Source organism: Mobula hypostoma, chromosome 12 (genome assembly GCF_963921235.1).
Source record: "Mobula hypostoma chromosome 12, sMobHyp1.1, whole genome shotgun sequence".
Taxonomy (NCBI): domain Eukaryota; kingdom Metazoa; phylum Chordata; class Chondrichthyes; order Myliobatiformes; family Myliobatidae; genus Mobula; species Mobula hypostoma.
Window position 1 is genome coordinate 101,591,367 of NC_086108.1, and position 27,847 is coordinate 101,619,213.

Sequence of the window (27,847 nt, forward strand, 5' to 3'; positions counted from 1 at the left end):
AGGCAGTTATTTTGCCCAAAGGTTGAATCATCAAATGTGAGCTGTATTCATAGGATAAGAGAGCTTCAGCGGGAACTGATCAAGCATCCACAATTTGCCCATCAAAATATGGATATTTCAAGCTCGGATTGTTTGATAATCTAAATTTGAAATATCTTTTGATGGGCACTTTCACCATTCTTGCTGGCAAATTTCCCTCAAGCACTTGAAATCCCGTGCTGGTGACATTTTCAAATGGATGTTTAAATCAATTGAAAATCCTCTCATTCCCATGTAATTCTGCAGTGAAATGTGGTTTTAATTGAGAACTTGCCACAGCTAATGACAGCAACAACTTTGGTTATTCATTTAGCCAGCAAGCATCCACACCAGGTTGTCAGTACCCACATCCTGTCATGCTGCTGTAAGCAGATTTTTCCATTGTACCTGTTACTATACTAATACAGATACAATAAACTTGACTGAACTTGACTTGACTGAAGGGAAATCAAAAGCTATATATTCCTCCCCTACCCCCACCTTCTTATTTTGAATTCTCATCTTTTTTCTCCAGTCCTGAAGAAGGATCTCAGCCCGAAACATCAATTGTTTACTTTTTTCCACGGATGCTCCCTGGCCTGCTGAGTTCCTCCAGCATTTCATGTGTGTTGCTTGGATATCCTGCATCTGCAGATTTTCTCATGTTTGTAATAATACTACCAGTACTGCGAAGCCTACCCCAAAGAAGTTTAATCTGCCTCTGACTCTGACCTTGTGCTCACCCAGACCTGCTAACGCAGCCACATATCCTCACTGGGAATTTGTCCTATCAGATTCTCACTTCTCCAGCCTTTTATCTCTTTCACCAATCAACCTCCCAGCTTTTTACTTTGCCCCCTCCACCACTCCTGGTTTCACCTATCACCTACCACCTTGTACTTCTTCCTCCCCTCCTCCCACCTTCTAACTCTGACTTCTCCTCTCCCTTTCCAGTCCTGATGAAGGGCCTCGGTTCAAAACGCCAACTGCTTACTCTTTCCATTGATGCTGCCTGGCCTGCTGAACCCCTCCAAGATCTTGTATGTGTTGCTGCCAATAGCAGGTTGCAAGTGTGAAGGATTTAAAGTAATTAAAGTTAATAAATGAAAATGTTCATATATTACTCATTGGCTCATGGCCCATAATTACTCCTACGACATTTTACTAAAAGCTTAAACACAAGAGATTCTGCAGATGCTGGAAATACGGAATAACGCACACAAAATGCTGGAGGAACTCAGCAGGCCAGGCAGTATCTATGGAAATGAATAAACAGTTGATGTTTCAGACCGAGACCTTTCTTCAGAACTCAATCATATTGTCATAGTGAAAGAGATATTGGCAAGTCTCGACAGGTGGAAAATCCTTCGTGCCTGACCAGGTGTGTACTGTTTCATTCTGGGAAGCAAGATAAAAATTACTGAGGCACTGGCAGAGATCAGCGAAGGAGGTGAAGGGCTGACGTTAGAGAGGTATAAACCACTTCAAACCATGGATTGAATACATAATCAAAGTCTCTTTCCACGTGTAGAGAAGTCTAAAACTTGAGGGCATAAGTTTGATTTATTGAGGACATGAAGGACAGGTCCTCAAGGTCTGGTGGGTGTATGGAACAAGCAGCCAGAGGAGGTTGTGGAGGCAAGTAAAATTACACAATTTAAAAGACATTTGAACCGGTTCATGGATTGGAGAAATTAAGAGGAGTATAGGCTAAATGCTTAGACTAATTGTCACATTGGGCCAAAGGACCTGTTGCTGTGCTATATGATTCGATAAAAACTTTAAATAATCATGTGCTGTGCTGAATATCTTTGTTATTCAGAAATATACTGTTAATTTCTAGACCTCATAAAGCTTAGTGTGACAATCAAGCCTGACTTTCAGTTGGGATTGTCAATGGGCTTCAGCAATCATATCATTAATTGATGGAAGATACCTCAGGCACCTGTTCTTATGTCCTTGGGTAATTCAGTTTTCAAAATACATGCTAATTAATGTAGGCTTATTTAAATTATTTTACCTTTTGAACCATAAACTGAGGTCATTTCATCATTTAGCATGAAGTTCGGGGTGAAGTGAATGTACCGCCCCTTCTCACCACATCCACCATACTGCAGGGTGTACGGGGCATCTCCATATTTAAGGTATGGCTCAGCAATGATCACATTCGCCTATGAAAAAGAAATTGCATGTTTCCATATAATAATCCCTGCACATGAAAAGAAATGAATGGCCACATCAAAACTGTACATATGCTAAGTCCAAGGCCTTAGTACCAGAGTGCCTACAGTTTCAGAATAGCTTATATTCTTCTCTTTCCCTTCATCTCTGATTTTCTCTTCTTTACCACCCTCATCCACCTCCACCTCTTAAAATTTCTGGATCCTTAACAGGTTCCAATATAGTGATAGACACATTTCTTCTCCTTCACTGCACTTGAGGGCCTTCAGCTTATTTACCCATGCTTTCCCATGCTAGGTGGTCCTGTGCCTAGCATCATTTCATGTACATACATTCAATCTATGTGTGTAAGATGTCTTATTATATATTTATATTTATTATATTCTTTATCTTATTGTGTTTCTTGCTCTGCTTCAGATCTGATGTTACAAATATTTCATTCTCATTTAGACCATAAGGCCATAAGACATAGGAGCAGAATTAGGGTATTTGGCCCATCGAGTCTGCTCTGCCACTCAATCATGGTTGATCCTTTATTCTTCTCCTCTTCAACCATATTTCCCAGCATTCTCCCATAACCTTTGATGCCATGTCCAATCAATAACCTATCAATCTCTGCCTTAAGTACACCCAATGATCTGACTTCCACAGCTGCACGTGGCAACAAATTCCACAAATTCACTACCCTCTGGCTGAAGAAATTTCTCTGCATCTCTGTTTTGAATGGACGCCTCTCTATCCTGAGGCTGCGCCCTCTTGTCCTAGACTCCCCAGCCATCGGAAACATCATTTCCACATCTACTCTGTCTAGCCCTTTCAACATTCAAAAGGTTTCACTGAGTTTCCCCCCCCCACTCATCCTTCTAAATTCCAGTGAGTACAGACCCAAAGCCATCAAACATTCCTTGTATGATAACCCTTTCATTCCTGGAATCATCCTTGTGAACCTCCTCTGGACCCACTCTAACGCCAGCACACCTTTTCTGAGATGAGGAGCCCTAAAACTGTTCACAATACTCAAGGTGAGGCCTCACCAGTGTCTTATAAAGCCTCAGCATTACATTCCTGGTCTTGTATTCTAGACCTCTTGAAATGAATGTTAACACTTGTGTAATGGATATACCGTTACTTGGCCCGAAACATTCACTGTTTACTCTTTTTATAGATGCTGCCTGGCCTGCTGAGTTCCTCCAGCATTCTGGGTATGTTACTGAATCAATTTTGAATCTTTCAGAGTCTTTCTCCTAGTTGCCAGATACCAAAATGCTCCTGATCCTTTTGCAGTGTTCTATTAAAGGACTAACTCTTACTTAACATTCCAAGATTTTGAATGGGACATGAGATTATGATGCTATTGTAATCACAGAAATGTGGTTTAGTGATAGGCAGGACTGAAAGCTCAACGGTCCTGGGTATAGATATTTGAAGCATTACAGAAGTTGCAAAAGAGGAGTGGCTGTTCGCTGCTGCTTTTAGTGAGCATAATGGCATTTCCCAGGCAGAAAATTCTGCAGGCAGGGATAGGTGAATGATGCTGTATGGGTAGAAATTAGGAATAAGAAAGGAGCACTCACTCTGACCGTGGTAAATGAGAAACAAGAAGCCTCCTGCTTGTCAGTGGGAATTAGAAGAACAGGTATGCAGGCAGGTCGCAGAAGAGTGGAAAGGGTTGCTGTAATAATAGATTTTAATTTTATTAATATTGGTTCTGATTGTCTTGTTACAAGGGGATTACATGAGAAGAAATTCATAAAATTCAAGAAGGTTTTCTGAAGCAAAATGTGTCAGTACTTGATCTTATTTTAGGGAATGAGAATGGATAAATGATTGATATATCAGCAGCAATTCTGGGCAGTGATCATAGTAAGCTTTCAGGAAGTCAAAGATAATGTAGGTTCTCATGTTAGTGCTTGAAAACCATGGTCTCAACCTTTTTCTGCTTGTGGCCTACTTGTGACTTTCATTTACATTTGTGGCCCCTATCCTCCATAGTCTCAGTTAGTTGTTAAAGTTTCTTTTGGTCAACTGTAATAATTATTGTAATGTACAGACAATATTTATGTTTTAAGAGGTTATAGGTAATGTAACAGGTATATATGACAAATAAAACAATTCTTTCAAAACTCTGAATAGGATACTTTACTTTTAATGTAGATAATATGCTTCCAACTAGTGACGAAGAAGCGATTAATATTGTTACTCTGCTTATATAGTGAGATCCTTGTGACTGATGCAAGCTAGTGAACGTTTGAATAACTGGTTGCAACTAGGTTAAAGATAATCGAAGATCACCTCTTTTCACAACATCAAGACTGTTACAAGGTTTGATTTTAGTAGAAGTGTTTAACTAAATCCAATTAAAAACAACTTTGCTTTCTCCCCGAGCTGTGGAAACTTATTTTGAATATCACAAGTTATCCAGAAATTTTGCGTTTGAATTTTGCTTGAGCTGTTATATCACTCTGCAGCTCAATAAGACATTCTTGTAATGTGATGTCAACGTCATTCACATTCACCCCAAATGGATCCACCACCCAATCTGGAATATGCATCTCCAGCAGGTCTCTGAACTGAATATCAATATCAATGTCCAGTTGTTTCAAATGATCAAGATACATAATCAGATCATTATCTTGCAATTCTATTTTAAGAATGGCCAGTGAAGGAAGTTTGCGTAAACTAGTGACTTCCAATATTGCTGCTGAAAAGTTTGAATTATCCAAGGAAGCAATAATAGCCTCTTTGGATGATTGAGATTCCTTGTAGCTGCTTTAATAATTTCAGTTTTTCAAATATATCTGACAGGAAAAATATGTCAGATTTAGCAGTGACAATTTTTTCTCCAAGCTGCTTATCACTTAGAAATGCTACAAAACTATCAGGAAAAGTGAGTTTTCAAATAAGATAAGCTTCAGGACTTTAACGGAACCCTAGTGGTAGATAGTGATCCAGTGGCAGACTTCATGCATTCTTGCCTCTCTGCAGTTTAGCAGTTTTTGGCAGATGACACCGCTGCAGTAACTGCAGCCTTCATGCCATGTTTTATAAGTATCTTAACATGCGTGAGCCAGTGGAAGGCAAACAGAACCAGCCTCCTGCTGCATACGTGCTGACTGGCCTCGCTGCAGACAGCCCATCCAATCTGCTGTTTGTGATGTGGGAATGGAGATTGGGTGTCATCTATTTAGAGCCAGATGACATAGGAGAAATTCTAAGTGAAAATTTCTCATCGGTATTCACCAAGGAGAAGGATGTGGAAGATGGAGAGTTAACAGTTGCTCTGATATTCTGAAGCGTGTTTGTATCAGGAAGAAGGAAGTGTTAGACATATTGCAGCAAAATAGGTGGTGGAAATCCCCCAGGGCTTAAGTGATTTTATCCCAGGATCTCCGTGGGAACAAGGGAAGGAAGTGCTGAGCCTCCGACAGAGAATTTGTGCTTTTGTTAGTCAAGACTGAGGTGTCAGAAGACTGGAGAATAGCAAATGCAATCTTTGTGTTCAAAGAGGGCAGTAGGTATAGACTTGGAAACTACAGACTTGTGAGTTGTTAAAGAAGACTGAGGAACTGGACTTATGTTCATTTGGAAAGACAAGGACTGATTAGGCAAAGTCAGCATGACTTTGTGCAAGGGAGATCAGGTCTCACAAAACTGATTGAGTTTTTATGGAGGCAATTTGGAAAATTGATGAGTTCAAAGAATAGACCTTGATTATGTGGTCATTAGTTTACGTGTTTTATTTTACAGGGTTCTGCATATTAGGCTGGTCCAGGGGGTTAAGGCAATTTAATCTGAGGTGTGTTGATAAATTGGATCCTAAGTTAGCTGTGTGAGAGTTGCAATAAACTCATACTTTTTCTGACTGGAAATTTGTTACAAGTGGCGTACCACAGAGATCTGTGCTGGGACTTTAGTTGTTTGTAATAGATAAAAATAACTTGAATGAGACTATAGAAGGTGTGATCAGTAAGTTTGCAAATGGCACAGGCGCAGAGCTGATTCAATGGGTCAAATGGCTTAATTCCTCTCCTATGTCTAATATGTTATGGATATAACACATTATGTGTTATTAGACATTTGGGTTAACATATGAGGAACATCTGGCAGCCTTGGGCCCGTACTCACTGGAATTTAGAAGAATGCGGGGGACCTCATTGAAACCTACCAAAATTTGAAAGGACTAGATAGGGTGGATGTGGAGAGGACATTTCCTATGATGGGGGGGGGGCGGGTTCCAGAACGAGGGGGAACAGCCTTGAAACTGAGGGGTGACCCTTTAGAGCAGAGGTAAGGAGGAATTTCTTTAGCCAGAGAAAAGTAAATCTGTGAAATGCTCTGCCACAGACTGCGGTGAAGGCCAAGTCCGTGTGTATATTTAAGGTGGAAGTTGATCGTTTCCTGATCAGTCGGAGCATCAAAGGATATGGCGAGAAGGCAGGTGTACGGGGTTGAGTGGGATCCGGGATCAGCCCTGATGGAATGGCAGAGCAGACTCAATCGGCTGAATGGCCTAATTCCGCTGCTATGATTTGTGCTCTTATAAAAATTGGTGGAGTCGTTTATGGTGAGGAAACTTGTTTTAGTATAGTGTGGGATATAATTCAGTTTAAAAGTAAGTTGAGAGGTATTAGCCAGATATGAGGTCAAAATCTAGTTGGACATGCAAAATAACTGGCAGGATCTTAGGAGTATTGATGTACAGAGAAACTCTGGCATGCAAGTGCATAATTTTCTGAAAGTGATAACGTTTATATGTAGGGCAGTGATCCTGCTATTCTTGGCATTCTTGCCTTTGCAGGCTGAGGATTTGAGCATAAGATTTGGGACTTGAACCAACTTGTATTCTGTACAGTTCTAGTGTCACACTACAGGCAGAACGTGGTAGCTATAAAGAGAGCACCGAAGAGATTCACCAAGATATTAGAAACATAGAAACATAGAAATCCTACAGGCCCTTTGGCCCACAATGCTGTGCTGAACATGTACTAATTTTAGAAAGTACCTAGGTCACCGATAGTCCTCTATTTTTCTAAGCTCCATGTACCGATCCAGGAGTCTCTTAAAAGACCTTATCGTATCTGCCTCTACCACGGTCGCCGGCAGCCCATTCCATGCACTCACCACTCTCTGCATTAAAAACTTACCCTTGACATCTCCTCTGTACCTACTTCCAAGCACCTTAAAACTATGCTCTCTCATGTTAGCCAGTTCAGCCCTGGCAAAAGCCTCTGACTATCCACGTGATCAATGCCTCTCATCATATTACCTGGAATGGAAGTCTGTGTTTATAAGGATAGATTGGGTAGTCTGAGTTTATTTTCAGTTGAACAAAAGGCTGAGTGTGACCTTATAGGCGTTTATAAAATTACAAGTGCCATACATAGGAAAGATACAATTTTTTTTTTCCCGGAGGAGTCTAGAACTAGAAGGCACAGATTCAAAGTGAGAGGGGAAATTTTTAAAGATCTGTGGTGAATATTTTGAACTGGCTGCAAGAAGAGGTAGTGGAGGCAATTACAATTCTATGCTTAAAAGGTGTTTGGACACGTGCTTGGAAAGGAAACACATAAAGTGATATTGCAGCTCAGATTAGCATAGATAGGCATTGTTCTCAGCACGGACATGGTAAGCTGAAATGGTTTGTTTTTGTGTTTTCTGACAATGACTAAGATCTTCCTTTCAAGTATCTAATACTTCACAATTCAAAAAGCTCTCTAACATGATATGTCAACAACATTATTGGAATTGAGGCTACTTCTCTAGTAATATCTATATGCTAAGTACCTCTCTTACCGTAAAATGTACAAATTTTTGAATCCTGCATGGGCACAGTTGTCGAAACTGATCAGCTCCCAGATCTTGCCTGGTAATACTCATTGACAGTACCTCTGTCATTTGCAACTTGCCCACCCTCATTTGCAGACTCCCACTTTTGTGGAGCTCTCTGCACACTCCACAAAAAGTCATCAGTGAGTCACAATTCCATCTCTTAATTTTAACCAACAACAGGCATACCTCAACATTCCTGCCAGATTCCAAAATAGACTCATGTCATCAAGGATCAAGAACCCAATTACAGTTCCAGAATCCTTTCACTCGGGTATCAATACTTTTATGTTTGTAAGATTCCAGATAGATAAGAGAGAATCATCAAATATGCAAATAAAGGAATGTATAACAATTGGGTGAATATTTCAAGGGAAAAAAATTCTGTCTCCAATGCAACAGCAAAAATTTTTGAATCCAATTTACTCCTCACAGCAGTTATCTAAATGTGACTCATTAAGTCATACAACATAGAAATAGTTCTTTACGCTCACTGAGTCTGCACTGAACATCAAGCAATCATTTTTAGTGTTTTTTATGTCACTGGGGCATTTCTGTGACTCTATAACATACTATTAACTGGGGCAGAGATTATATTTGTCAGAACGTCTTCGGAAATTGTTTTGCCAGGTCTTTCCATGGAATGTCTCTTGCTCCACCACTGAAACTCACAAGTGTGAACAGAAATTTTTATAAGCAGTTCCAGTGTTGGAAAGTCACTCAGAACAGTTTTAGTCTCTCATCACTCTGTTGTTACCTTCTCATATGACTGAGTAGTTGGTCTCTGAAGCAGACTTGAATTCAATGGCCAGACAGCAGGCAGCAGAATTTTTACATCTGAGAAGTAAAGTTGATGTTTTGTAGCTTTGTAGAGGTAGAACGAGGCTTCAGTCATCATTTCCTGCAAAGTAAATTCAGGATTGAAAGTAAATGCATTTTAATCACCCAGGGAGGGGAAAAAGGAACATAAATATATCTTTAACTCTCACCAAATTGTAAACTCCAAGAAGAGAAACTTGATACAAATAGCATACAATGAACAAAACAGTGTAACAAAATTAATCACCTCACCTGAATGCTTTCAATCAGTTTGGGATTATATTCGATACTAGGATTTATAGCAAAAACAATGTTTCTATATCCATTATTGACCAATGTAACCTTGGAACATTTGATAACACAAACACTCAAAAGAGAGTAGAATAGCGATCCCTGGGTGAGAGTCATTCTTTCACGGAGGACTGCTCAACCAACTTCCTGCAATGCAAGTAATAGATCTGCAGGCAACACCCACTTCTCAAGGTGACTTGAAATGGATTAGAGCAGGAGGTGGATCTGGCAATCTGGAAAAATTATACAATTTGGACAGTAGTTCTAACATTTTCAAATGCTCATAGTTGCAAGTAACTAAGACAATAATATGTTGCCCTGGAAAGAGAACTGAAATAACCAGATAACCATGGAAGAAAGAACAACCAAAAATTTCAACTCCATATCTCTGCAACTTAGATGATATGAAGTGCTGAATTGGTTTTCATATAACATTAATAGTGTGTATCCAATAGCGATAGTGTATATCAACTGCAGTATTAATTTGGGTGTTAATGCACTATTTTCTTGGGCAGTCCCTCAGGAGAAGTATGAAGGGAGAAATAAATCAAAGACATAATGCTCCGGGAGTTGGTTCCCAATGTTTTTTCTCCCTCTCTTTTTCTTTTGATTATTTTCTTTCTCTTGTAGTTAGTGGGTTTTTTTAGTTAGTTGGGTTTCTCTTTTTTCCTTCTTTTCTTTATAAAAATAATATTTTTCATTATCATATATTATTCATTTTTGATAAGCTTTTTTTCTTCGGCTTTATTAACTGTATATCAATTTGTTGAAGTCTTATATAATTTTGTAGCTGTAGAAGATTATGTATCAATAAAAAGATTTTAAAAATGAAAATGGTCGAAGGTAGGAATCTTTGATGTTGGCGGATGCTGGCAGATAATGGTGTATGATGGTGGATACATCATAATCTCAAATAGTATATCAGAGTAGCATAGAAACTGACAGATGTGAGTTCATTCAGTATTTAAAATGAAAAAGGCTCATAAAATAAATCAGATCCTTTTGGAGTTTATAAGGAAATGCCAAAAGGCACCTACTTGCCTGTTTTTATACTTATATTCCAGTTTTCATAGAGGACATATCAAACCTTTTAGAAATTCTGGGAAACAGTTCATTGGAAATGAGGAAATGAGTTAAATAAATACCAACAAAAATAATACAAATCAAACAATCTGATAAGCTTCAAAATCCTGATATCTGGAAGAAGATAAAACCAGCGAACAATGCGACCAAAGGCAACAGCTTTCAGACGGTTCACAAAACTATTTCTTTCACTTCTTTTACATCTCTCTTTTTCATTCAAACAAGGTTCTGGTGCTTTGTTGTCTCTGAAGGGTTCCATGAGGCTTTGAGCAAAATGTGTGGCTTTGAGGCCAAGAAGCCTGGATCAACTCCACTTCTCAGCAATCTCACTGAACAAAGTACTGAGGAAGATTGAAATCATCGAGGTGAGTGCTGAAGGCAAGTGGTGTTCAATGCTGTCTATCAGCATCTTGCTGGTTGCTGCTGGAGGTAGGTGTCTACATGTGATGGTCTCTTGCTTTCTTCCTCTCACTTGCTGTTTCTGAAGGAAGGTCCCTGTGTTTGAATGGTTTCTTTCCCTCGATGTTTCTGGATGATGGTGTCGGATTTCTGGATCTCGGGAAATACTTAATCAACATGGATTGTAGATGGAACTCTGTACTTCACATTATGATGTGTTTCTGGTTTCTGGTCACTCCTTTTTCTGTTGCTATTTTGGGCAATTTTGGTCATGGCGGCCCGCAGATAACAAACTGAATAGAACTGAATATACTTAGACTCTTTCAGTTTTGTGTTTTATATTTTGTGTTTTTTTGTCATGGTCCGGTCCGTGATGTCCGCATTCCAGTTCACTGACTGGTCCATCAATCCTTATTCCTGGTTTTCTGGATTTCCCTTGTTCTGTTGGGTACCTAAATTGAAGAACATGATTCTCATTTTGGGCTGGCTACATAAATAGCTCCTGGGTTCAGCTTCAGTTGCTGGACTGTTCCCTGTCTTCTGTAGCCCTTGCCTAAAGCCTCACCTGCTACCTTCCGCCTGAAGCCTCGCCTGTGTCCTCGCCCATTATCGCCATCAAGTTCTACTGCCAGAGCAAGAACAGAGCCTTACTGTGTCTAGATAAGGAACTGTCTATGTATTCCATGCCTTCGCTAGGTAATTCTGGCTGTTTGCTGCTACCTTGTATTGGGAACCATCTCTGTGTGTCCACGTCTTCACTAGGTAGTTCTGGCTGTTTACGACCACCTTGTGTTGGGAACTGTCTCGTCATGTTCAGCACTCTGTGTATTAATCCCAGCCCTACATCCTGTTCCCAAGGAGGGGTCCTGGCTCTGTGTTCCTTGTTCCTGCCTCTCAAGACCAAAGGTCTGTGTTCTTCATTCCTGTCTCCCATGATTACCAAGGCTCTGTGTTCCTGTCTCCCAGGAACAAGTCTTAGCTTCGTGTCCTCATCCAGTTCTGGACCCGCGTCCTGCCACCACATCCAGTCCTGTTGCCTTGCCACATAATGTCCTCGCCTAGATCCGGGGTCGGAGCCCGAGTCAAGTCCCAGGTTCCAGGTCCCTGTCCAGTCTCTGGCTTAGAGTCCCTGTCCAGGTTCCAAGTTCCTAGTTCCTTGTCCAGGTTCCACTTTCCTAGTCTAGTCCTAGCCCACGCCCTGTATCCTAGCCTTGTCCAGGGCCTGTATTTTGTCCAGTGTTGTTTCTTCCCCTCTTCCCTTGCTTGCTTGACACACCTAGTCCTGTTCCTAGTACTTCAGTGTCTGTGTCTTGCATTTGGGTTCGCCACCAACACCCCCCTTATGACATTTTTGCTTGTTGTTTGCATGATTTGTTTTTTTTGTGTATGGAGGAGGTGGGGGTGTTGACGCTTTTCACTTTCATGCTTTTTATGCTTCATGGTTATCTGTAGGGAAGATGGGACTGTATCATTGGTCTTATGCCAAGATTATCTTATTGTCGTGAATATCATAAGCAGTAATTTCCTCTGCATTCTGGCCATGTCCATTTGATAGTATAAAAGGCAGGGTTGTTCAACTGATTGTCAAAATTCCCCTTTGATCAAGTTTGTAATGGCTGCAGGTTGAGACTGGACATCTGGCCACCGCTCTTGAGTCCTGTGAGTGGAAGGAGAGACGTGGGTTGTCTCTTATTGACTGGATATAATTGTTGCATGCTTTTATAATAAACAGAGATTTTCTGTAAACTCTACTGTTTAATTGCTGCTTTCACCAAGAATGTACAGGAGCCTCAGGACTCACACCACTAGGTGCAGGAAAAGTTAATACCTCTCAACCAACAGGCTCTTGAACCAGATGGGATCATTTTACTCAGCTTCACTTACCTTATCACTGAACTGTGGACAACCTATAGACTCATCTCATGTTCTTGATATTTATTGCTTATAGTGTATATTTAGTGTTATTATTATTTCTTCTTTTTACATTTGCACTGTTTGTTCTCTTTTACACATTGGTTATCCAACCTGTTAGTGCGGTCTTTCATTGATTCTATAATGGACATTGAATTTTTTGAGTATGCCAGCAAGAAAATGAATCTCAGGATTGTATATGATGACAAATACTGTACATAATTTAATGATGAATTTGCTTTGAACTTTGAATCAGATCTAAACCATCACTAAAAATCTCTGTCCTGGTGTAGAGATATTGCAATCTGACTTGTTTGTGAAGGAAGAAAATTTTGGTAGCAACAGTGGAAGGGGAAGACAGTCAAGAAAACATAGAAACATAGACATAGAAAATAGGTGCAGGAGTAGGCCATTCGGCCCTTCGAACCTGCACCGCCATTCAGTATGATCATGGCTGATCATCCCACTCAGAACCCTGTACCTGCCTTCTCTCCATACCCCCTGATTCCTTTAGCCACAAGGGCCATATCTAACTCCCTCTTAAATATAGCCAATGAACTGGCCTCAACTGTTTCCTGTGGCAGAGAATTCCACAGATTCACCACTCTCTGTGTGAAGAAGTTTTTCCTCATCTCGGTCCTAAAAGGCTTCCCCTTTATCCTCAAACTGTGACCCCTCGTTCTGGACTTCCCCAACTGGTTTAAATATTCTAGTTCTCTTATGATAAATGCTAACACTGCATTTGCCTTCCTTGCAAACTCAACCTGCAAGTTAACCTTCAGTGAATCCTGCACAAGGAATCCCAAGTCTATTTGCACTTTTAATTTCTGATTTTTTTTCCTGTTTAGGAAATAGACTATGCCTTTATTCCCTCTATCAAAGTGCATGACCATGCATTTCCCTACACTGTATTTCATTTGCAACTTCTTTGCACATTCTCGTAATGTGTACATGGCCTTCGGCAGGCACCCTGCTTCTGCGACACTATCTGTCCCTCCATCTTTCTTTGTATCATCCACAAATTTGGCTGCAAAGCCATCAACGGAATCATCAAAATCTTTGACATATAACATGAAAGGAAGCAGTCGCAACACGGTCCCCTGTGGAACACCACTAGTCACCGGCAGCCAACCAGAAAAGGCCTCCTTTATTCTCACTCCTGCCAGTCAGGGCCTTTTTTATGATTTTCCTACAAGAAAATGAATCTCAAGGCAGTATATAATGACATACACTGTACATACCTTGAACTTTGAATCACCACAGAATCAGAATCAGGTTTAACATCACAGACATATGTCATGAAATTTATTGTTTTGCAGCACAATACATAAAATTACAATGTGAAATATATTAAAAATTAAATAAGTACTGCAAAAAGAGAGCAAAGGCAGTGAGATAGTTTTTATGAGTTGGTACATTGTCCATTCAGAGATCTGATGGTGGAGAGGAAGAGCTATTCCCAAAAAACTGATTGTATGTCTTTTGGCTCTAGTACGTCCTCTCTGATTATACAAATAAGAAAAGAGCATGTCCTGGGTGATGGATATGCTAAACGATAGATGCCGCATTTTTTGAAGTATTGCCTTTGGGTGGTGTCCTTAATGCAGGGGAGGCTAGTGTCCATGATGGAGATGGCTGAGTTCACACTCCATTGCAGCTTTTTCTGATCCTGTGCATGGCCTCTCTACACCAGATGGTGATGCAACCAGTTCGAATGATTTCCAAGGTACACTGTAAAAAATTGTTAGAGTCTTTGGTAACATACAAAATTTTAATTAAACATAGCCACTAATGTGCCTTTTTCATAATTGCATCAATATGTTGGGCCCATGATACATCTTCTGAGATGTTGACACCATGCAACTTGAAACTACAGGTTGCTCTTCTCATCACATTCTATCCTGGCTGGAAAATGTATTACTGCTTCCTTAACAGCAAAACTCTAGAACTCTGTACCCAGCAATTTTAGAAGTGCATTGAATTTTTCAAGCAATTGGTATTGGTATTAGATTCTTATTGTCACGTGTACTGAGGTACAGTGAAAATTTGTCTTGATACTGATCATATTGATCATTGTACAGTGAATTGAGGTAGAACAAAGAAAAACAATGGGAGGATGCAGTGTAACAGCAATAGGGAAAGTACAGTGAAGATAAACAATAAGGCACCAGATCATAACAAGTAAGAGTGTGAAATCAAAAGTTCACGTTATCATACAGGAGGTATGTTCATGACCCTGTTAACAGTGATTTAGCAATTGTTCTTGAGCTTGTTAGTAAATGGATTCAGGCTTTCATATCTCCTGTCATTGGGAGAGGGAAGAAGAGAGATAGTATCGGGTGGGTGGGGTCTCTGCTTATGCTGGCTGCTTTACTGAGGCACTGAGAAATATAGACAGAGTTCATAGAGGGGAGGCTGGTTTGCATGATGTGCTGAGCTGTGTTTACCAGTCCTGATGTAGGGTTCACCTTGAAAGGTGGACAACACCTTTCCCCCTACAGGTACAGCTGGCTTTCCCCATCCAACTCTTGCTGGAGATTTAAGCATCACCAGTCTTTTGTGTTCCCACTCTATAAAATGTTGGCAACAGCCACGGGTGAGAGAGAATTACGAAGAGAAATCCAGGCACACAATAAATCTGCTGCCAACAGGTGGCCCTCTTGTGCAAATGCAAAGTCAAAATCAAAGTTAATTTAATGTCAAAGTATGTGTGTGTCACAATGTACTATCTTGAGATCATTTTCTTGCAGGCATTTAGAGGAAAATAAAGAAATACAGCAGGATTTATGAAAATCTATACACAAAGACTGACAAACAATCAATCGACAAAAGAAGAGATATTGTCAAATAAAAAATAAATCATACTGATAACCTAATGTGTAAAGTCCTTGAAAGTGAGTCTGTAGGCTGTGGTATCAGTTCATAGTGTCATGAGTGAAGCTATCCATGGCGATCCAGGAGCCTGATGGTTGTAGGGTAACAACTGTTCCTGAACCTGGTGGTGTGGGACATAAGGCTCTGTATCTCCTGCCCTATCATAGTAGCATGCAATGCCTGTAAGGTGGGGTCCTCGATGATGGATGCTTTTTTTCTTGTGACAGTGCTGTTTGTAAATATGCTCAATGATGAAGAGGGCTTTGCCTGTGATGGACTGGCCTGTATCCACCTCTTTCAGTTCTTCCTCTGCAAAGTCCTGGCCAGAACAAATGTATTTCACCAGAAAATCTTGGAGCTTGAACTCTTTAAGGAATCCTTAAAGTGAGATTATTGGTTGTGGGAACATCTCAACAGAATGGGGTAACTACACTCATCTATTGAGATGTTCCCACCACCAATTATCTCATTTTAAGGATGTTTTATTATTTTACTTCATGCTCTTGTTGTTTGTTTATATTTGCATTTGCACATTTTGTTGTCTTCTATACTCTATTTGATCTTTCATTGATCCTGTTATTATTCTATAGATTTGCTGAGTATGCCCACAGGAAAGTGAATCTTGGTGTTGTACGTGGTGATATATATGTACTCTGACAATAACATTTCTTTGAATTTTGACTGGCCTGTACCCTCTACTTTCTCTAGTCTTTTCCATTTCTCTGCATTGTTGTGTCCCATATCCCACTGATACTGTTAAAGAATAAGAAGAATTGAAAAGGGAGGTCAAAAGTGCTGACATAACCCAAAGGTAAGGCAAGTTCTTCCTTTGCAAAGTCCTGGCCAGAACAGAAGTCTTTGACTAGAAAATCTTGGAGCTTAAACTAGAGGGAACAGGAAAGGCGGAAACATCCTTGACATTGATTGAGATACCTAATATGTCAATTCCAGTCATCATTGGGAATGCTGTCCAGTGATGTCAGGCAGAATTTGACTGAAATGAACATGAAGATCCATCAGAGACAATAATGGTGGAACATGTCCCACTCCCAGCACAGACACACTGTAACTCACAGTGTCCCTGAACCAGTGATAGCACAGGGAGGATGTAAATGTTGTCGGATGGAAATCTGTTACCACTGTTACTGAAGTGCTGTACACTCTCTGCATGCATGCCCATTTGTGATTCCTCTTTTCATTCCAGCCTTGCTGCACCAAGTACTGAGATTGCAGATATGGTAGATTAATGTAGTACTAGTTCTTCTTGTAGTACTACTACTTCTTACTAGTAGTTGTTTCAAGTTGCTAATCTTCATTCAGATGGGTTTTGTTTCTCTGTTTATTTTATGGTGAGAAGGTGGGGGAGTGGGACTAAATGGGAGAATGGATCAGCTCATGATAAAATGGCTGAGCAGACTCGATGGGCTGAATGGCTGACTTCTGTTCCTTTGTCTTATGGTCTTATGGTCTTATTTTCATACCAAGTGAGAAGGTGTCAGGTGTATAATGGGTGACTTCAATCTACATGTAGACTGGGTGAACCAAATTGGTAAAGGTGCTGAGGAAGAGGATTTCTTGGAATGTATGCGGGATGGTTTTTTGAACCAACATGTCGAGGAACCGACTAGAGAGCAGGCTATTCTGGACTGGGTTTTGAGCAATGAGGAAGGGTTAATTAGCGATCTTGTCGTGAGAGGCCCCTTGGGTAAGAGTGACCATAATATGGTGGAATTCTTCATTAACATGGAGAGTGACGTAGTTAATTCAGAAACAAAGGTTCTGAACTTAAAGAGGGGTAACTTTGAAGGTATGAGACATGAATTAGCTAAGATAGACTGGCAAATGACACTTCAAGGATTGACGGTGGATATGCAATGGCAGGCATTTAAAGGTTGCATGGATGAACTACAACAATTGTTCATCCCAGTTTGGCAAAAGAATAAATCAAGGAAGGTAGTGCACCCGTGGCTGACAAGAGAAATTAGGGATAGTATCAATTCCAAAGAAGTAGCATACAAATTAGCCAGAGAAAGTGGCTCACCTGAGGACTGGGAGAAATTCAGAGTTCAGCAGAGGAGGACAAAGGGCTTAATTAGGAAGGGGAAAAAAGATTATGAGAGAAAACTGGCAGAGAACATAAAAACGGACTGTAAAAGCTTTTATAGATATGTAAAAAGGAAAAGACTGATAAAGACAAATGTAGGTCCCCTGCAAACAGAAACAGGTGAATTGATTATGGGGAGCAAGGACATGGCAGACCAATTGAATAATTACTTTGGTTCTGTCTTCACTAAGGAGGACATAAATAATCTTCCAGAAATAGTAAGGGACAGAGGGTCCAGTGAGATGGAGGAACTGAGCGAAATACATGTTAGTAGGGAAGTGGTGTTAGGTAAATTGAAGGGATTGAAGGCAGATAAATCCCCAGGGCCAGATGGTCTGCATCCCAGAGTGCTTAAGGAAGTGGCCCAAGAAATAGTGGATGCATTAGTGATAATTTTTCAAAACTCGTTAGATTCTGGACTAGTTCCTGAGGATTGGAGGGTGGCTAATGTAACCCCACTTTTTAAAAAAGGAGGGAGAGAGAAACCGGGGAATTATAGGCCGGTTAGCCTAACGTCGGTGGTGGGGAAACTGCTGGAGTCAGTTATCAAGGATGTGATAACAGCACATTTGGAAAGCGGTGAAATGATCGGACAAAGTCAGCATGGATTTGTGAAAGGAAAATCATGTCTGACGAATCTCATAGAATTTTTTGAGGATGTAACTAGTAGAGTGGATAGGGGAGAACCAGTGGATGTGGTATATTTGGATTTTCAAAAGGCTTTTGACAAGGTCCCACACAGGAGATTAGTGTGCAAACTTAAAGCACATGGTATTGGGGGTAAGGTATTGGTGTGGGTGGAGAATTGGTTAGCAGACAGGAAGCAAAGAGTGGGAATAAACGGGACCTTTTCAGAATGGCAGGCGGTGACTAGTGGGGTACCGCAAGGCTCAGTGCTGGGACCCCAGTTGTTTACAAAATATATTAATGACTTGGATGAGGGAATTAAATGCAGCATCTCCAAGTTTGCGGATGACACGAAGCTGGGTGGCAGTGTTAGCAGTGAGGAGGATGCTAAGAGGATGCAGGGTGACTTGGATAGGTTGGGTGAGTGGGCAAACTCATGGCAGATGCAATTTAATGTGGATAAATGTGAAGTTATCCACTTTGGTGGCAAAAATAGGAAAACAGATTATTATCTGAATGGTGGCCGATTAGGAAAAGGGGAGGTGCAACGAGACCTGGGTGTCATTATACACCAGTCATTGAAAGTGGGCATGCAGGTACAGCAGGCGGTGAAAAAGGCGAACGGTATGCTGGCATTTATAGCGAGAGGATTCGAGTACAGGAGCAGGGAGGTACTACTGCAGTTGTACAAGGCCTTGGTGAGACCACACCTGGAGTATTGTGTGCAGTTTTGGTCCCCTAATCTGAGGAAAGACATCCTTGCCATAGAGGGAGTACAAAGAAGGTTCACCAGATTGATTCCTGGGATGGCAGGTCTTTCATATGAAGAAAGACTGGATGAACTGGGCTTGTACTCGTTGGAATTTAGAAGATTGAGGGGGGATCTGATTGAAACGTATAAGATCCTAAAGGGATTGGACAGGCTAGATGCGGGAAGATTGTTCCCGATGTTGGGGAGGTCTAGAACGAGGGGTCACAGTTTGAGGATAGAGGGGAAGCCTTTTAGGACCGAGGTTAGGAAAAACTTCTTCACACAGAGAGTGGTGAATCTGTGGAATTCTCTGCCACAGCAAACTGTTGAGGCCAGTTCATTAGCTATGTTTAAAAGGAAGTTAGATATGGCCCTTGTGGCTACAGGGGTCACGGGGTATGGAGGGAAGGCTGGGTTCTGAGTTGGATGATCAGCCATGATCATAATAAATGGCGGTGCAGGCTCGAAGGGCCGAATGGCCTACTCCTGCACCTATTTTCTATGTTTCTATGTTTCTATGCCAGGTCCTGGTTAGTTAACAGCTCACTGTCCAAGGCTGATCCTGTCAGATCCTGGTAAAACACATGCTGTATGACCTGAGCTGTGGGCACAAGAAGTTGTTTTGACACTATGGCAACCATGCTTCAGTCTGAAGTTAATGCAGAACCAATCTGAGCATGTTTTGGTACAGTGAGAGATAGCCAGAACTGAGTTTAAGTAGATTCATTGTCAGAAAAGCCAATCGTTTAACTTACAGGAATTCTGTAAAACTGTGAAAAGACCTTTATGTTTCACTATTTAACCTTCTAAGGGTAAACGTTAACCTGTTTTGTTTTCCAAATTCTGATCATTGCAACTGGGCAAAACACTGTCACTGTTTTCAGATATGGGCCAAGTGTGGAGCGAGAGACACTGAGGTGGGTCAATAGTTCACAGAATTAAATGCAAACAGAGTTAGAGTGAAAATAAAACAATAAACGCTAGGCCAAACAGGGCTGTTTAAATGGAAAATGAAGCCAACACTGCGGCTGAAAGGAATGACTAAATATAAAATGAATACCGCTAGTCTTCAGAGTCAGTTGACTCGACAGCCCTATTTTCCCAGGCAAGGCTGAATGCAAGCAGGCAGCGAAACGTTGCTGTGCTTTGCTCAAGTCTCGACACAGGCTACAATGTAAAGAATGGAGTTCAAAAATCATCACAACTAAGTAATAATTAGCTGACACTTGCACAATTGCCATATCTGCTGCGCTGCTGAATCCTTGGTTGTGACAATCACTTTACTGAGATTTTCTAGTGAGAGAGCTTGGGAGAAGAAGAAAGAAGGAAAATGGCAAGACAACAAAGATAGCAGAAGAAGAGTGAAATACTCACAGGACCCATATGGAAGGACAGATACGGATGTCAGAAAATCCTCATGTAGAGGATTCACAGAGAACAAGCAGATAACGTTCAGTTAATTAGCTAGCACACAACACTGGAGGAAGTTCAAAGACTTTTTCCTTGGACGTTTCATGGACTTTTATTTATGCTTCACTTGGACTGGTTTTTCAGGGCAGAACCATTTTGAAACTATCAGTAAACAAAGTAAAGCAGTCTAGATTGATTATGCAATCATGAGCTCCAATGATTACGTATAAGTTATAGACTAATAGATGCATATGATGGGCCCTTTTTTTTGTACTTTAAAATTCTTCGTCAACTTTAATTTACATTGATTCTGGAGAAAAGTAAATATGCATGGGTGTGGTGTCAGTAGTCAAACTTCCCCTTCGGAGAAGGAAGTCTGATTTTCTGAGCGGAAGTGCGGCGGAAGCCATTTTGAATTTTTTTTTTTTCGATTGGCGTTCAGAGAGGCGGGGCTGCACAGGAGTGTGATGTCGGGCAGTGAAGCGCGGAAGATTTAAAAGGAACACAGCCTTATACAGCGGGCAGCGTAGTTTGCGGGCTGCGGAGTGAGCCGGGAGCAGAGTGATGGCTTAAGGGCTTAGACAGAAATGGGCGAGGCGAAGAGGGTTTGGTTTTCATTTCTTCCTGTTATTTGAAGAAAGGGGGGAAGTCTGAGTGTGAGGGTAGCTTGTTGTTCTCGGTGTCGGATGTGAGACGTTCTGGAGTCTCCTAGCCTCCCGGACGTCCACATCTGCGCCAGGTGCGTCGTGATGCAGCTCCGAAGGGACTGTGTTAGGGAACTGGAGCTGCAGCTTGTCTGGTCAGGGAGAGAGAGGAGTTGATAGAGAGGTTGTTACAGTCAGGTGGTCACACCGGGGCCACGGGCGGCAGACAAGTGGGTTATGGTTAGGAGGGGGAAGGGGAAGTTTCAGGTACTAGAGGGTACCCCAGTGGCTGTGCCCCTTGAAAATAAGTACTCCTGTTTGAGTACTGTTGGGGGAGACAGCTTACCTGGGGAAAGCAACAGTGGCCGTGCCTCTGGCACAGAGTCCGGCCCTGTAACTCAGAAGGGTAGGGAAAGGAAGAGGAGGGCAGTAGTAATAGAGGACTGGATAGTTAGAGGGACAGATAGGCGATTCTGTGGACACAGTCAGGAGACCCAGATGGTAGTTTGCCTCCCTGGTGCCAGGGTCCGGGATGTTAATGATCGCATCCAAGATATCCTGAGATGGGAGGGAGAGGAGCCAGAACTCGTGGTACATATAGGTACCAATGGCATAGGTAGGAAAAGGGAAGAGGTCCTGAAAGGAGAATATAGGGAGTTAGGAAGGAAGTTGAGAAGAAGGACTGCAAAGGTAGTAATCTCGGGTTAACTGCGTGTGCCACGCGACAGTGAGAGTAGGAATGCAATGAGGTGGAGTATAAATGTGTGGCTGAGGGATTGGAGCAGGGGGCAGGGATTCAAAGTTTTGGATAATTGGGACCTCTTTTGGTGCAGGTGTGACCTGTACAAAAAGGACAGGTTGTACTTGAATCCTAGGGGGACCAATATCCTGGCAGGGAGATTTGCAAAGGCTACTGAGGAGACTTTAAACTAGAATGGTTGCGGGGTGGGCATCAAATTGAAGAGACTAGGAGAGAGGAAGTTCGTTCACGAATAGAGAAAGCTAGTAGACAGTTTGTGAGGGAGGAAAGGCAGGGGTCAGAGATCAGGAGCACTCAGACCGAAGATGTAGGGGAGAAGGAAGAAAAAGATAGCAAAGTTGTTTGCTCCATTCAGGATAAACAGAGAGTAAGAGGTGGAGAGTTTCTTAAATGCATCTATTTTAATGCTAGAAGCATTGTAAGAAAGGTGGATGAGCTTAGAGCATGGATTGATACCTGGAAATATGATGTTGTAGCTATTAGTGAAACATGGTTGCAGGAGGGGTGTGATTGGCAACTAAATATTCCTGGATTTCGTTGCTTCAGGTGTGATAGAATCAGAGGGGCAAGAGGGGGAGGTGTTGCATTGCTTATCAGAGAAAATATAACAGCGGTGCTCTGGCAGGATGGATTAGTAGACTCGTCTAGGGAGGCTATTTGGGTGGAATTGAGGAATGGGAAAGGTGTAATGACGTCTATAGGGGTGTATTATAGACCACCTAATGGGGAGCGAGACTTGGAGGAGCAAATTTGTAAGGAGATAGCAGATATTTGTAGTAAGCACAAGTTTGTAATTGTGGGAGACTTTAATTTTCCACACATAGACTGGGAAGCCCATTCTGTAAAGGGGCTGGATGGTTTGGATATTGTAAAATGTGTGCAAGATAGTTTTTTGAAGCAATACATAGAGATACCAACTGCAGAAGGGGCAGTGTTGGATCTCCTGTTAGGCAATGAGATAGGGCAGGTGATGGAGGTATGTGTTGGGGAGCACTTCGGGTCGAGTGACCACAACACCATTAGTTTCAATATAATTGTGGAGAAGGAGAGGACTGGACCCAGGGTTGAGATTTTTGATTGGAGAAAGGCTAACTTTGAGGAGATGCGAAAGGATTTAGAAGGAGTGGATTGAGACAATTTGATTTATGGGAAGGATGTAATAGAGAAATGGAGGTCATTTAAAGGTAAAATTTTGAAGGAACAGGATCTTTATGTTCCTGTTAGGCTGAAAGGAAAGGTTAAAAGTTTGAGAGAGCCATGGTTTTCAAGGGATAATGGAAACTTGGTTCGGAAAAAGAGAAGGATCTACAATAAATATAGGCAGCTTGGAGTAAATGAAGTGCTCGAGGAATATAAAAAATGTAAAAAGAATCTTAAGAAAGAAATTAGAAAAGCTAAAAGAAGATATGAGGCTGCTTTGGCAAGTAAGGTGAAAATAAATCCAAAGGGTTTCTACAGTTATATTAATAGCAAAGCGATAGTGAGGGATAAAATTGGTCCCTTAGAGAATCAGAGTGGGCAGCTGTGTGCGGAGCCAAAAGAGATGGGGGAGATTTTGAACAACTTCTTTTCTTTGGCATTCACGAAGGAGAAGGATATTGAATTGTATAAGGTAAAGGAAACAAGAAGGGTAGTTATGGAAAGTATGATGATTAAAGAAGGGGAAGTACTGGCACTTTTAAGGAATATAAAAGTGGATAAGTCTTTGGGTCTGGACCAGATATTCCCTAGGACCTTGAGGGAGGTTCGTGTGGAAATAGCAGGGGCTCTGACAGAAATATTTCAAATGTCATTAGAAAGGGGGATGGTGCCGGAGGATTGGCGTATTGCTCATGATGTTCCATTGTTTAAAAATGGTTCTAAGAGTAAACCTAGTAATTATCTTCCTGTGAGTTTGATGTCAGTGGTGGGTAAATTGATGTAAAGTATTCTTAGATATGGTATATATAATTATCTGGATAGACTGGGTCTGATTAGGAACAATCAACATGGATTTGTGCATGGAAGGTCATGTTTGACAAATGTTCTTATTGAATGTTTTGATGAGGTTACTAGGAAAGTTGATGAGGGTAAAGTAGTGGATGTTGTCTATATGGACTTCAGTAAGGTCTTTGACAAGTTTCCACACGGAAGGTTAGTTAGGAAGGTTCAATCATTAGGCATTAATATCAAAGTAGTAAAATGGATTCAGCAGTGGCTGGATGGGAGATGCCAGAGAGTAGTGGTGGATAACTATGTGTCAGATTGGAGGATGGTGTCTAGTGGTGTGCCTCAGGGATCTGTATTGGGTCCAATGTTGTTTGTCATATATATTAATGATCTGGATGATGGGGTTGTAAATTGGATTAGTAAGTATTCAAATGATACTAAGAAAGGTGGAGTTGTGGATAATGAAGTTATCATGGTCCGGTCCGTGAAGTCCGCATTCCGGTTCCAGCTGTCCCTTGTTTGATTGAATTAAGCATAAGCACTTGATTCCCATCTTGGGGCTTTGAATATAAGTAGCCTTGGGGTTGAGTGTGAGCTGCTGGTTTGTCCTGTTAAGATCCCCTGGGAGCAACCTGCTGGTGGAAGGCTAGTGTGGCCACTTATCATCTTTGGGCTGTGTTGGAGTACCATTGCTTCATGGACCCTTGCTGTGGATAGTTGGAGCTGTTGTTGTTGTATGGATTTGGCTGTTTCCTGGGCCAGCTGAGTGGTTGCCAGCTGCTCTGAGCTAGGTAGGGATCTGGCTGTTTCTGTAGCCAGGTGAGGTTGCTGGCTGAACTGAGACTTGGAGCCACCCTGATGCAGAGATGGAACTGTCTGTTGTTCTTTGGTGTTTGTCTTGTCTTGGCTTGGCCTTGTCTCTGTGGGGTAAGTCAGGCTGTTCTGCTGTTGCCCTGTGGGGGGATCTGTCTTGTCTTGTCCTTGCCTCTGTGGGGTAAGTCAGACTGTTCTGCTGTTGCCCTGTGGGGTGTCTTGTCTTGTCTTTGCCTCTGTTGGGTAAGTCTGGCCATTCTGCTGTTACCTGATGGAGGGACCTGTCCCACCTTGGTGTGGAGATGAAGTTGAGTCCTGGCCTGTCTAAGGATAAGTCACGGCTCTATGTTGATGTACAGTTCCTAGTATGTCTCTGAGCTCCAGCCTCTGAGTTATCAGCCTCTGCATTACAAGACCCCAGCTCCCAGTCTCCACCCTCAAGGCTCAAGACCCCAAGCCTGTCCGCAAGCCTCAAGACCCAGACCTCAACCACATCCTGTCCGGTAGCCATGTCATGTCCTTGCCTGGATCTGGGGTACGAGCCCGTGGCAAGACCCAGGTTCTGGGTCCTTGTCCAGTCTCTGGCTCGGAGTCGAAGCCTTGGCTCCTAGTCCATGGTTTCTAGTCCTGGTCCTGCTTTCCCTAGCTCAAGTTCTGTTTTTGCCCCTGCTCCTGGTCTGAATCCTGTCACGTCCCTACTTTAGTCAAGTCCTGTTCCTTGTACTTCAGTGTCTGTGACTTGCATTTGGGTCCTTTCCCAGCACCCCATTGTGACAGAAGTAGGTTTTCAAAGCTTGCAGAGGGATTTAGACCACTTAGAAGAGTGGGCTGAAAGATGGCAGATGGAGTTTAATGCTGATAAATGTGAGGTGCTACATTTTGGTCGGACTAATCAAAATAGGACATACATGGTAAATGGTAGGGCATTGAAGAATGCAGTAGAACAGAGGGATCTAGGAATAATGGTGCATAGTTCCCTGAAGGTGGAATCTCATGTGGATAGGGTGGTGAAGGAAGCTTTTGGTATGCTGGCCTTTATAAATCAGAACATTGAGTATAGGAGTTGGGATGTAATGTTGAAATTGTATAAGGCATTGGTGAGGCCAGATTTGGAGTATTGTGTACAGTTCTGGCCACCAAATTATAGGATAGATGTCAATAAAATTGAGAGAGTACAGAGGAGATTTACTAAAATGTTGCCTGGGTTTCATCTGCTAAGTTAGAGAAAGGTTGAACAAGTTAGGTCTTTATTCTTTGGAGCGTAGAAGGTTGAGGGAGGATTTGACAGAGGTATTTAAAATTATGAGGGGAATAGATAGAGTTGATTTGGATAGGCTTTTTCCATTGAGAATGGGGGAGATTCAAACAAGAGGACATGAGTTGAGAGTTAAAGGGCAAAAGTTTAGGGGTATCATGATGGGGAACTACTTAGAGAGTGGTAGCTGTGTGGAACGAGCTTCCAGTAGAAGTGGTTGAGGCAGGTTTGATGTTGTCATTTAAAGTTAAATTGGATAGCTATATGGACAGGAAAGGATTGGAGGGTTATAGGCTGAGTGCAGGTTGGTGGGACTGGGTGAGAGTAAGAGTTCGGCATATACTAGAAGGGCCGAGATGGCCTGTTTCCATGCTGTAATTGTTATATGGTTAAAGAAATATTCAAACATTTCTTTGTTTACCTGAATCATATTTACACTAGATTTGTTTATTTCTTGGAAATGCCCTTTTCATCATTATTCCCATGCATTGTAGAATAATGTTGCTCTTCGTTTTCATTCACAGTAATAGTTAAATTATTATGAGCTCACAGTGAGAGGGTTACACAAAGTATTGTGTACAGGAGTTGGGATGTTACATTGAGATCTAATTTAAAGTACTGAGTCCAGTTCTGGTAACCTACCAACAGGAAAGATAATAAGGTTGAAAGAGCACCAAGAAAATGTTGCCAAGACCTGAGAACCTAATTATAGGGAAAGATTGAATAAATTAGGACTTTATTCCTGAAGCTTTGGCCAATGAGGGGAGATATGATTGAGGCATACAAAATTAAGAAATATATCATCAATGTAAATGCAAGGAGATTTTTTCCACTTGGGTTAGTTGAGACCTGAACTAAAGGTTACAGGTAAAGGTTGAAAGGTGAAATATTTCAGGGTAACCTGAGGGGGAACTTCTTGACTCAAGGGTGGTGAGAGTGTGGAATGAACTCCCAATGGAAGTAGTGGACACAGGATTGATTTGAACTTTTAAGAACAATTTGGAAAGGTACTTGGAGGGAGGAGTTTGGAGGTCTATGGCGTGGGTGCAGGTCAATGGGACGAGACAGATGAACAGCTCGGCACAGAAGAGATGGGTTGACGTTCCTATTTCTGTGCTGTAGAGTTCTATGACTCTATGACTCTAACTTGTTATTAACACACAAAAAGATGAAGGGACATTCAGATGATTCAGCAAAGCAATCAGATCTATGCAATTGCAAACATTTTAAGTATTCCTTGTGGTGAGCTACCTTAGTTAAAGGACAACCTCTCATTTTATTCATGAAAAAGACATTTGTAAAAATGTTCTTTTAAAACAGATGGAACTCTTGGAATCGTGGCTTTCACCATAGAAGACAGAACATTACCGCACAGAAACAGACCATTCAGCCTGCAGAGTTGTGCCAAACCAGCTTAAAAAAAAAATCAAAAACACCAAACACTAATCCTCTTACCCCCACCATGTCCAAAACCTTCCAACTTCCTTATATCCATGTGCCTATCCAAACGTCTCTTAAAAGTCTCCAATGTATTTGCCTCAGCCACCATACTAGGCAGTGCATCTAGATGTCCATCACTCTGAGTAATAATCTTACACCTCACACCCCCCCCACTGCCGCCTCACATACTTTCCCTCTACTCTGTGCAATCTTTAAACATGCTCCACATGTCTAACATGGACTTACCAGAGAAAAAGGTGTTCCCAATTAACACTTCTCAGTTCCTGCCTAATGCCCTTGTAATTTTTTCTACTCCAATTTGACATTCTCCCACAAGAACCATACCTATTCTTATCGATAGCTATCCAGAAAGTTGGTGACTTTTGGTCACTGTTTCCTAACTGTTCACCCACTGTAAGGTCAGTCACCTGGCCAGGCTCATTACCCAACACCAGGTCCAGTACAGCCTTTCTTCTCATTGAACAGTCCAAATATTGAGTTAAGATACCTAGCTGGAGGCACTTAACAAATTCTGCCCCATCTAAACCCTTACACTAAGAAGGTCCCAGTTTATATTAGGGAATCTGAAATCCCTCATGAAAACAATCCTATCACTTTTACACATTTCCTTAATCTGCTTACATATCATAAGGCGGGAGGCGAAGATGGCGGCGCGGCTGTTCCGAATGATAGCGTATGTGTTAACTAGGGG

General features: G+C 41.6%; 1 protein-coding gene across 1 annotated transcript in view; it reads right to left on the reverse strand.

Moving 5' to 3' along the window:
* The window catches only part of LOC134355259 (calcium-activated chloride channel regulator 1-like), a 55,371-nt gene extending 46,119 nt beyond the window's left edge, over positions 1-9,252 (reverse strand). Inside the window, exons 1-3 of the mRNA XM_063065055.1 lie at positions 9,097-9,252; positions 8,783-8,926; positions 2,039-2,189 (exon numbers count right to left, since the gene is read on the reverse strand). Coding sequence (XP_062921125.1) covers positions 2,039-2,189; positions 8,783-8,926; positions 9,097-9,252 — 451 coding nt within the window. The remainder of the gene's footprint in view (positions 1-2,038; positions 2,190-8,782; positions 8,927-9,096) is intronic.
* Positions 9,253-27,847: the final 18,595 nt, after the last annotated feature.